Source organism: Hylobates moloch, unplaced genomic scaffold (assembly GCF_009828535.3).
Source record: "Hylobates moloch isolate HMO894 unplaced genomic scaffold, HMol_V3 SCAFFOLD_7, whole genome shotgun sequence".
NCBI classification, from domain to species: Eukaryota; Metazoa; Chordata; class Mammalia; order Primates; family Hylobatidae; genus Hylobates; species Hylobates moloch.
In genome coordinates this window covers 44,763,449-44,775,642 of record NW_026652282.1, presented here as the reverse complement: position 1 = coordinate 44,775,642, position 12,194 = coordinate 44,763,449, and the positions used below count along the sequence as shown (strand labels likewise).

Below are 12,194 nucleotides of genomic sequence, written 5' to 3'. Positions count from 1 at the left end.
AAATGATTCTTTTAATGTATTCTTAAATTCAGTTTGCTAATATTTTATTGAAGATTTTTGCATCTGTGTTTGTCAGGGATATTAGCCTGTAGTTTTCTTTTTTTGTTGTGTCTTTGTCTGGCTTTGTTGTCAATGAGCATCAGAATTTATTGGATCACCTCTCTGACACGAGGGTTGGATGGGGCCAGGTGTTCCTCCATGGGTAATTGCTGGCCTAACAGTTCTCCCTTGGCCTGAGGAAGAGTTAATCAGAGCACCCAGGTTGTCTGAAGAAGCTAGCTAAGGATTCAAGCCTGGAAGACCCATGGACCATGTTTCCTGCAGCATGGTGCTATTGGCAAGCTCCTCTGATGTGGCGCTTCCATTGGCAGGAACACAGAGCAGCCACCAAGATCTATACATTGATTACTGTGAGCCCCACCCCATTTTTTGTTTCTTACTGACTCCAGGTGACCTAGCCCTGCTGGTACTACCAATGTTTCCCGTCGGACAAGACAGGAGTGGACTTCCTGTGAAGGGTCCCAAAATGTGAGGAAGCTGAATATCTGCCTTCAACTCTCTTTTCCCACTTAGAAACCAATAACTCCAAGGAAATTCTCTGTGGCACTGCACCAGCTTGAGGGGGAAGTGGCATAGTCAAAGAGAACCATTACTTTTACCATTTGACCCTGGCTTTTCTCAGTTCTGTGGTCCAAGGGGGGTGTCTCAGCCTCACTCCAAAGTTCTGGGATATTCATAATGGTATTCTTGCCTGTGGATAGTTGCCAGTTGGATTTCTGTAGTGCAGAGAGTGAAGCTGGAGAACTCCTATTCCACCATCTTGTTGATGTCACTCTCTATCTTACATTTTACTATAAGCAGTCAGGAGGAACCACATATCCTCAGCTAAATATCGAATTCATCATTCACAAGTTCTACTTTCCATCAAACACTAGAATACAAACACAATTCAGGCAAGTTCTTTGCCACTTTATAACAACAATCACTTTTTCTTTATTGTCCAGTAACATGTTCTTGGCCGGTCCACATTTCTACCAAAATTCTGTTCATGATTACTCAGGTATACTCTAAGAAGATAGAAGCTTTCTCTACAGTTCTCCCTTTCCCTTTCTGAGCTCTCACCAAAATCTCCTTTAAAATTCTATTCAGAACAATCTAGGCTTTCTTGGCATGTACCTCAAAACTCTTCTAACCTCTACCCATTACCCAGTTTCAAAGTTTTTTCTACATTTTTAAGTATTTGTTATAGCAGTACTCCTTACTTCTCAGTACCAATTCCTGTCTTGGTCAGTTTGGGCTGCTATAAAAAAATTCCACAGACTAGGTGGCTTAAAATGACAAACATTATTTCTCACACTTCCGGAAGCCAGAGAGTCCAAGATCAAGCCACTGGCAGACTCAGTGTCTGGTGAAGACCCACTTCCCGGTTCATAGACAATTGTCTTCTTGTGTCTTCATATGGTGGAAAAGGGACTGAGATGGGTCTCTGGGGTCTCTTTTATAAGGGCACTGATCCGATTCATGAGGATTCCAATCTCATGACCTAATCACCTCCCAAAGGCCCCATCTCCTAATACCATCACCTTGAGGGTTAGCATTTCAACATATGATATGAAGGGGGTACACAAGCATTCAGTCCATGGCAAATGAAGAATCTGATCGGAGGATTTTTTTTTGGCCTCTTCCTAGCTTCTGGTGGTTGCTGGTAATTATTGGTGTTCCTTAGTTTGCTGACACATCACTCCAATCTCTGCCTTCATCATCACATAGTATTCTCCCCTGTGTCTGTTCCCTCTGTATCTTCACATGGTGTTCTCCTGTCTGTATGTACCTATGTTCAAATTTCTCTTTTTATAAAGATAGCAGTCATTGGATTGAGGCCCACCATAATATAGTATGATCTCATCTTAAATTTATTATATCTTCAAAGACCCTACTTCCATATAGAATCACAGTCACAGGTAGTGAACGTTAGGACTTGAACATATCCTTTGGGGGGGACACAATTCAATTCACAAGAGTCCACCCTCTAGTCCCCCCCAAATTCATGTCCTTCCAATGTGCAAAATACATTCCCTGTCATCTCAACATCTTCAAAAGCCATAGCACATTCCAGCGTTAAATCTAAGTCCAAAATATCATTTTGTAAATAATCTAAATCAGGTATGAATGACACTCTGTGTATGGTCCATCCTCAGCAATATTTCTCTCCATCTGTGGACGTGTGAAACCAAGAAAACAAGCTATATGCTTCCAAAATACAATGTTGAGACAGGCATAGGACAGATATTCCCATTTTGAAAGGGATAAAATGGAAGGAATAAAATGGTTGCGGGTTTAAAAACAATTGGCAACCCAGCAGGGCAAATTCCATCAGGTTCTCCAGGCCTGAGAATAATTATCTGTGGCTAGGTGTTCTGTTCTCTGACCCTACCCTCTTAGCTCACTGGAGTGTCAATCCCCCCACAAGCCTCTGCATAACCAAGGAGATAGCCCCACCTTCTGGAACCCAGGAGACAACTCCGCCCTCTGGAACCAAGGAGGCAGTGCCCCTGCCCCTTGGGCCCACTTTCTTTGGGCCTATGATGGCAACAGCAGCATCTCTGGCCTCTGAGCCTCTCTCAGCAGCCTTGCTGGCCTCTGAGCTACCCTTGGGAGTCATTCTTCCATTTTCTTGAAGGATAACACATGTTCACAGCTGAGTCGCTTTATCAGTGTGTTTCATGCCTATAGAATCTCAGAAGTCTGACAACCTTCCTTCATTTTATCCCATGTCTGTCCCCTTAAGTCCAAGTTCAGTCCAATCTGACAGTGTTCTGCTGAAGTGGTTAATCGGAGCCAGGTGTCCCACATCTAATCTCTCCAGCAAAAGTTTGTCCAGACACACCCTTGATGTTCTCTGCAGGGCACACTTTCTTGGGTTTTGCAATATGGATAGGCTGAGAATTTTCTAAACCTTCTAGTTCTGGTGACTTTTTGCTTAATAGTTCTGTTATGGACTGCATTGTGTGCCCTCCACCCAAATTAATATGTTGATGCTCTAACCCCTAATGTAACTTTGGAGATAGGACATTTAGGAGGCAAATAAGGTTAAATGTGGCCATAGGGTGGGGACCTAATCCGATAGGATTGGTGGCCTTATAATAAGAGGAAAAGAAAGAGATATTCTCTCTCTCTCTCTTTCTTTCTTCTCTCTCTCTCTCTCCACATGCACACATTGAGGAAAAACCACAAGAGTACACAGTGAGAAGGTGGCCTTCTACAAGCTAGGAAGGAAGCCCTCACCAAGAACTGAATTGATTGATACCTTGATCTTGGACTTTCCAGCTATAAACTGTGAGAAAATAGATTTCTGTATTTGAGCCACTCAGTCTATGTATTTTTTTTATCATGCCTGAGCCATGCCTGAGCAGACTAACACAATTTCTTCCCTGAGTGTATCACTTCCCTGTCACATATTACTATAAACAGCAAAGAGAAACCAAGATGCACCTCTTATGGTTTGCTTGGAAATCTCCTCAGTCAAATATTCAAGTTTATTGCTCACAAAGTCTACTTTCCACCCAACAGTAGAGCAAAATCAGCCATGTTCTCTACCTTATAAAAGTGTTACTTTTCCTTTAGTTTCCAATATGTTCCACATATTCACATGAGGCCTCACCAGAAACACCGTTAATGTGCATATTTTTAGAAACACTCGGTTCAAGGCAATCTAGGCTTTTTCTAGCATGTGTCTCAAAATTCTTCTAGTCTTTACCCATTACCCAGTTCCAAAGCCACTTCCACATTTTTAGGTATTTGTTACAGCAGCATCCCACTTCCCAGTACCAAAATCTGTATTAGTTTCCTAGGACTGCCATAATAAAATAACTACCAACTGGATGGCTTAAAACCAACAGCAACTTACTGTCTCACAGTTTTAGAGTCTAGAAGTCCCAAATTAAAGTATCTGCAGAGCCATGCTTTCTCTGATGACCCTAGGGAAAGATCTTTCTTTGCCTCCTCCTAGCTTCTGGTGATTGCAGGCAAACTTTGGCATTTTTTGTCTTGCAGATGCATCACTCCAATCTCTGCCTTCATTGTCACTTGGTGTTCTCCCCTGTGTCTGTGTGCTCTGTATCTTCACAAGGTTTTCTCCTCTTTGTGTGTGTGTGTCTGTGTCCAAATTCCTCTCTTCCTATAAGGATACCAGTCATTGGATTAGGGCCCGTTCTAATCCATTATGGCCTAATCTTAACTTGATTATATCTGTTAAAACCCTATTTCCAAGTAAGGTCACATTCATAGGTACCAAGTGTTAGGACTTGAACATATTTCTGAGGGGACACTGTTCAATCACCACACATACTCATCCAGGGTGGGAAGCATCAACATTTCCTTACAGAATAGGATGTACACAAGGAATATAAATTCCATCACCTCAACTGCTGAACCTAAGCAATGTCCGTTTTACCTATTCCTTTGTATTTGTAGGCAATTTGGACGATGAAATTTAATATTATACCCAGGCAGAGCTCTGAATTCCACGCAGTCCTGTGAAACCTTGCACATTCTAGAAGAGCTTCACTTGTCACTCTATACAGGAATGATCTGTTTTAGAATTTGTTTCCTCCAGTAGACTATAAATTCCTTGAGGGAAACAACTATGGTTTATTCATCTCTGCATCTCCAGTGCCTACCATGGTAGATGATACATAATAGGTTCTTCGTAATTATTGGAGGAGAGGAGACTGGGAGAAAAAAAAAAAGATGCTTGTAGAATTACAATCTAGTGACTTGGGGAGTAGAAAGGTTCTAGGAGCTCAAAGTGCCAAAGCCAAGAGTATGTCACTTCCTCAGGACTCTCCATCTTCTATTCTTATCACCCTAGAGTTTTCCAGTGTCTTAATATACAATAAACATTACAATCACAAAGCAATCCCAGAACATGTGAGCATTTAGTTCATCAAAATAGCTTTCCCTTCCAGAAGGTTCCAGGTCAAATCAACAGTAGCTTAGCACGTAACCAGCATGCTAGAAGTGGGAAGGAGTGATCAGAGAGTGCAATGTGCAGGCTATGTCTTGGATAGCTAATTCATGTAAATTGATCAAGGATGAATACTTAATGTGCTAGAGCCCTCAATAGCTCTCTCTCTCTCGCTCTCTCTCTCCCCACTGTCAACTGATGTCAGGAAGAAAATATAGTTCTTTTTAAAGTCTTGTCATGCCTTTACACACCCAACTCATTATAATGTCAAGAATGAAAAGCTCTGTGTACGCCTATGTCTAAACTTCAGGGGAAGGCAGAGAAGGAGAAAATCAGACATTCCCAGGAATTAGTGAAAAGGTATGAGTCTTTGGAGTTTTTTTGGTGCTCACCCTTCCCTTCTTTCAATCTCAAAACTGTTGCTGGTATACCCTTGCCTTCCCTACAGTCATGAAAGTCAGGCTGTGAAATACAAATGCAGCATTTAACAAAAAATGTTAAGGCATGTTAACAAAAAATGTCAAACTCGGTACCATGAAAGAGGACACCAAAAAGAATGCCACTCCATGTAGGCAGGGGTTGTGTCTTGTTCACTATATCTCAAATGCTTTGAAAAGTGCCAAGCAAAAAGTATTTACTCAGTAAATATTTGTTTAATGGATTATTGAATGAATTAAGCTGATTAATCAGGAAACTGCTGTAGGCAGTCAGAGCGTGGTATTCCTAAAAGAATACTCAAGGGATTCCTAAAAGAATACTCAAGGAATTCCTAAAAGAATTCCCTGAGATGAAAATGTTGTCCAGGTAAAGCAATGCTCTGCTCACCTGGCAGCCAGGAAGGGAAGTGTATACCTCCAGCAGGTAGTTAAAGCCTTATTATAATATTCCTTAGCCCAGAGTCAGAGCCTTACCTCCTGTCTTTATTCCCTGGCTAGAGAACCAAGGCCAAGGCTAAGACAACACATTTTTGCTTGAACTAAGACAATAGAGTGATTGGCCAAGCCGTATAAAGATCATTACTCCTGGCCGGGCACAGTGGCTCACTCTTGTAATCCCAGCACTTTGGGAGGCCGAGGCAGGCAGATCACTTGACCCCATCTCTACTAAAAATACAAAAATTAGCTGGGCGTGGTGGTGCATACCTGTAGTCCCAGCTACTTGGGAGGCTGAGGCAGGAGAATCACTTGAATCCTGGAGGCGGAGGTTGCAGTGAGCCGAGATTGCACCACTGCACTCCAGCCTGGTGACGGATCAAGACTTCCTCTCAAAAAAAAAAAAAAAAACAAAAAAAGATTATTACGCCTGCCTTCAGCTTCTATTCCAGGATCTGCCCCTCTATTATTTTTCTTTTTGAAAACGACTGGCAAAACAAACAAAAATGCACACAAAATATCCCAGGTCCCAGGTATTGGCTCCAACTTTCAGTCTTCCCCTTCACACGCTCTGACACCTATACAGCAGGCCATTTGAGACTTAGCAGCAGATTTTCAGGCCCTCTTTAATCCATCTCTGTGATTCATCCTCCATTCTCTCTTCTCGTTTATTTATTTTAGATACCTGCAGCAGAAAACAACCCTTTTCTTGTTGGAATGCACTGTTGGTACTCCAGCTACAGCCACCGGACCCAGCACTGCAATATTTGTCGAGAGAGCATTCCTGCCTTATCTAGAGATGCCATCATCTGTGAAGGTACCATTCTGATTCCTTTAGGAAGTGAAGCTCAGTGGGTAGATATAGGGATGAAGGAACTCATGTGGCTTTAGTATCATTAACTCATACTAGGTCACTGACTCTGGTGTGAGGTTAACCCTGATTGAGGAAAGAAAAAGGGAGGAAACTAACATGAAGGGGATGAAAATAGAGGGATGAGTATGGGGGGATAGGACTATATTATCACAAGTGTTAAAAAGACAGAAATCACCTCATTCTTACCATCAATTTTCATTCAAGTTGGATAATAAAAAGATTAGCCAGTAAGAATAAAAAGGAACTGGATCCTATTGGAAATAGGTTTTTGGAGGTGCATTAGAACTATTTAGAATGCATCTGTGTTCTAACTTTCAGAGCAGCTTAGGGAAGGGAATTAGAATCCTCACTGTCACCAGATTCACGCCCATCTTTTTTCTTCCTCTTCTCACAGTGTGCAAAGTGAAATCCCACAGATTATGTGCTTTGAGAGCAAGCAAAGACTGCAAGTGGAATACATTGTCTATCACTGATGACCTCCTCCTGCCTGCAGATGAAGTAGTAAGTACTAGCCATGTCTTCCCACAGTCGGCCTCTCCCATGTCCCCTTCAACCAGGATACACAGGAGAAGGAAGACTTCTTCTTAACTACAGATAAGCAAAGTCCCAAGCTCACAATCCAACTTATCTGGAAGAATGAACCTCCCTCCTCCACTTGTCATTGTTCACTAGCATTGGAGTAGGGAGGGCAGGGTCATTTGGGTCATTTACCTAATGTCCTCCATGGAGTAGTACAGTTATTCCAGTTGGTCCTTCCTCTCCTTATGTCTCTAACTTCTACCTCCTGTGTCTTTTTACCCTTATGCAGAGCATGCCCCATCAATGGGTAGAAGGAAACATGCCTGTCAGCTCTCAGTGTGCAGTATGTCATGAGAGCTGTGGCAGTTATCAAAGACTTCAAGATTTCCGCTGCCTGTGGTGTAATTCTACGGTAAGACTCTTCTCATATTGATATTTAGAGAACTTAACTCCTGGCGAGGGGGTGGATTAGAGCTTGACAATGTATACACGTAGATAGAAACCTAAGAAACCCTTATCTCAAAACAGGTTAAACAGATTCCATAGTATAAAGCTTAGTATCCTGCCTTTCCAGATCTGACTATGGAGCTTTTGGGAGAAAGATTTAAGACCATCTTTGTTGCTTCTTAATTGGTGAGGCCTACTAACAAGTGGGAAAAGCTGAACTCTCTAATGGCAGTATGGGCAATTAAAAAATAAGTTCTGAGTCTGCCTTTGAGAAACCTTCTCCCTTTCTCATTCACTATTTCCTAGGAACTTGTAACCTTTATTAATTAAAAATGGTTGATAATATTAACACATTATTATTGCCACTATATACTGAGTGCTTAATATACATGATCTCATTTATTCCTTCCAATAAGCCTAAACCGGGCCTCATTGTTCCCATTCTACAGATGAGGAAAGTGAGGGTCAGAAAAGTGAAGTGATTTGTCCAAGGTCATTCAGCCAGTAAGCAAGAGTCTTGATTCATACGTAATTCTGCAAAGACTATGCTCTTTTTTGTTTTGTTTTGTTTTTTGTTTTTGAGACAGGGTCTCATTATGCTGCCCAGGCTGGAGGGCAGTGGTACAATCACAGCTCACTGCAGCCTCAAACTCCTGGGCTCGTGTGAGGTGGGCTCCTCTCATCTCAGTCTCCTCAGAGTAGCCAGGACTATAGGCACATGCCACCATGCCCAGCTAATTTTTTTAATTTTTTTGTAGAGACGGAGTCTTGCTATGTTGCCCAGGCTGGTCTCAAACTCCTGGGCTCAAGCGATCCTCCCACCTTGGCCTCCCAAAGTGCTGGACTTACAAGCATAAGCCACCGTTCCCAGCCGACCACACTCTTAACTACAACACTACCATGCCTCTAAACCAGTGGTCCTCAACTGGGGGTAATTTAGCCCCCCACGAGACATTTGTCAATGCGTGGAGACATTTTTTATTTTTGCAACTCAGGGTGGAGGGAAGTGCTACTGCCATGGAGTGGGTAGAGGCCTGGGATTCTGCTGAACCTCCTACAATGCACAGGTCAGCCTCTCATAACAAAGAACTATCTGGGTCAAAATATCAGTAATGCTGAAGTTGAGAGACCCTGATCTAGATTTCTAGCCTTTTAGATGCTTCTCCAAAGCTGAGTTTTATAGACAAGAAGAAACTGAAGTATGAGTTTCTTCTTAGAAGACTCTGGTTGTCCTCTGTTTTTTTTTTTTTTTTTTTTCAATTGCTTTTGAATAACCAGGCCAGGTTCATGCCCCCTAGAAACTGTGTAATTTTCCAGGAAGTGGCACTTGAAGATGTCAGAAATCTGGAAAGAATGGCCACTTGTGGGAAAGGCAGCAGAATCTCAGCTGTCACTTCCCAGCTGTTTGAACTTGGGCAAAACCCTTTACCTCTCTGAGCTTTGGTATCTTCATTTTTAAAATGAATTCAATAATGTCTTTTCTACCTCACACACCTGTTGTTATAAGGATTGAAGTGTAATATTACATTATTATTATTAACTCTTTTATACTGCACGTAAATTCCGCATTCTGCAGGCCACTAAGGTTGTGCCTTAGGACTGGTGATTTCTCAGTGCCTGTAGGTGGGTATCTTCTGAAAGCTACCTTTGAAAGGACCAGAGTTCTGAGGCCACACTGAGGGACAGTGTAGGCTCAGAGTAGAATGGGGGTGCTCGGGTGAGTTAGGGATATATGTATGGCACCAAATCTCAGAAAGGGAGATTAAATACCAAGGATCTAAATCTTGGTATTGGAACTCAAGACTGATCAATGGTATCCTTTTCTCTTCCCCTCCTTTTTTTTTCTCTGCTCTTCTCTTGTCGTTTCAGGTGCATGATGACTGTAGGAGACGGTTTTCCAAGGAATGTTGCTTCGGAAGCCATCGCTCATCAGTCATTCCTCCCACTGCTCTAAGCGACCCCAAAGGCGATGGTGAGTAGTTAAATCTTAACCTCAGAAGCACATTGGGGATGCAGGGAAGGTGCAAAGGCTGGGAAGAAGGACTGCAATTAAATTATTCTCCTCAACCAGTCAAACATTTTGGGGAAGTAGGAATGTGCATGTGTATATAGATAGCTCCTGGTTCTCTTACCTTTGGGATTGTGAATGTTGTTCTTTCTGGTGGATATGTATGTGGGCATGTTCTCTGTAGCTCGTTCACAATTGTTTCTGATCAGAATTGATTTCAGCTTTTTCATGATTTCCAAACACTGGATAAGTCATGAAATGTTTGTGTCCAGGTGGTCAAGGAAGAACTTCATGAAGGCCAGGTTATGTTACTTTTAAAATGGAAACAAACGCCAATGTTGTCCTTAAATATGAAACTAACATGATCATTACCCCAACTTCACTGATGCTTTGTCAATTCCTGGACACTAGTGATTTATTAAGAACTCTGTTCTCAAGGTATCTGAAGGCTACAGAAAGATCTAAGACATGGGCATTGCCAGAGCTATTGATTATTGTGGATTCAGGCTACTGATATAATACAACAATTAACAATTTAATGTGTCATATGCTAAGTGCCAAGGGAATGGTAGAGACTTTTGGAAATGAGAAAACCTTAGAAATGTTAACCATTTATAGGAGGTTGAGCAGAAAGGAGGTAGTAATGAAATCAATGCAGCAAGAATAAACTTTGTATAGAGTCTTCTGTCAAGAGGTCTAGCAATGTTAGAACAAAAAAAGCAGGAGCCAAGGAGAAGGGTATTTTGTATAGTTTTTGTGTTTGTTTAAGAATAAGTAAGACATGGAGGTATCATGACATAAGGAAAAAAACAAGAGCTAGGCAATTATGAGCTTTAGTTACTTACTAGATATGTGATGTTGGGTTAGTCACTTACATTCTCTGAGCTTTGCTTTCCCCATCTGTAAATGGGAATGAAGCTATCTATTATGAGGATAGATGATAAAATGTGAAGGGCCTAAGTATCTAAAAACATAACCTCAAAGGACCATAAAATTAAATCCCTCGACTTCTTGGGCCACTAAATATCTGGTCTCCTAGCCTAATAAAAAGTGCAGACCCCACAGAGATGATTCACTCTTTGGCACTTGCCTTTTGAATTCACCTCTCCTTCCCTACTTTTTCTTTGCTTTTTCTGAGAGACTCTCCTTTTTGCCGTTGACTTGTTCATTTGCTTCTCCCATTACTCATTATTAAAGATTGGGAACTGTCAAGATCAAAATCACATATCACAGCTTACAAGACCTAACCTATTTTACTAACAGTAAGAAATTTAGAAATCTAATATACTTACCACTGACATACTACTATTTCACTAAGCCAAGGAAGAGATACACCGCTCATAAATTTCAGTTTGTGTATGATTAGTTTCACTCTATATATGGTCAATTTCACTTACTGGAGGAAAGTTCAAATTCTTCCTGGAATGTTTTAATCTATATTTCTCTAATTTGCTAATTTGTCCATCTCTGACGTGTGGGATACCCACTGGTCCAAGAGTGATTAGTGAACCCTCATTTCACTGACTTAAAAATTATCCCCATATAGATGCTGGTTTCTCACTTCACTGCCAGGGAAGAGCCAGCATTAGCTGGAAGCAAAGAAAGGAAAAAAAAGAAGAGTAGATGGTTTCCTTAGAGAACAGAAGGGGGCAAAGATTCCTGTAGCTGTTACAACATAGTTTTAGAACTAAACATACCACATGTGTATGTGCGTGCTTATATATATGCACACGCGCACACACACACACACACACAGCCACTCTAGATCCTTCCAGTTATTTTTCCAACCCTAACACAGATATAGCTAGACCTTAGTACATGGAATGAGCCATTCATACAGGTTTCTGCAGGCAAGTATACTCATATGTCCCCATAATAACATGTAAAGACACAAAACTGAATTTCATTCAGGTATACATGCATATATTATTCTCAGATCTACTCAAATAGTTATCCATATGGAGTCACCCACCAGGTAGTTGACCAAAGAGGTGAAGAGATTGATGACTTAGTAAATAAGAGATACTTGCCTAGATAGGAGAATAAGGGACTAGGGGAAGATGCGGTTGATACAAGAGGAAAAGCAGCAAACTGGTCAGCTGAGCAAAATCAGGCTGGTCGTGAAATCAACCTAGTTTTGAATCTGAGACATTTTGCTCACCCCCACAGGGACCTGACAAAGATGTCTTTAAGCAGATGGCCCACCTCAGCATGCCACAAATGACCCCAAATAGGTGTTAAGAAGGTTGCCGCCTCTCCTTTGTAACTGGGCCAAACATGTTCTGTGCTTCCTGTCCTTGTGTTGGTGTTTTTAAAATTTATTTCTTCCTATCCTATATCACTTCTTATGCTTGTCATAGCTTGTCAAATAATGGCATTGTTACTTTCTTCTTTCCACCAGTGATATAATATTATTGCTTAGGAGCACCTGAGCTAATCTATTCTTTTTGTTTGGTGTCTGATTTAACATCCCATGAGTTAGCTTTTAACTTTTCCTCCTGGTCATCT

The 12,194-nt window shown here is 41.5% G+C and overlaps 1 protein-coding gene across 1 annotated transcript in view; it reads left to right on the top strand.

Moving 5' to 3' along the window:
- DGKK (diacylglycerol kinase kappa) overlaps positions 1-12,194 on the top strand; it is a 106,873-nt gene that overhangs the window by 62,714 nt on the left and 31,965 nt on the right. Inside the window, exons 5-8 of the mRNA XM_032756351.2 lie at positions 6,520-6,655; positions 7,107-7,213; positions 7,521-7,643; positions 9,548-9,650. Coding sequence (XP_032612242.1) covers positions 6,520-6,655; positions 7,107-7,213; positions 7,521-7,643; positions 9,548-9,650 — 469 coding nt within the window. The remainder of the gene's footprint in view (positions 1-6,519; positions 6,656-7,106; positions 7,214-7,520; positions 7,644-9,547; positions 9,651-12,194) is intronic.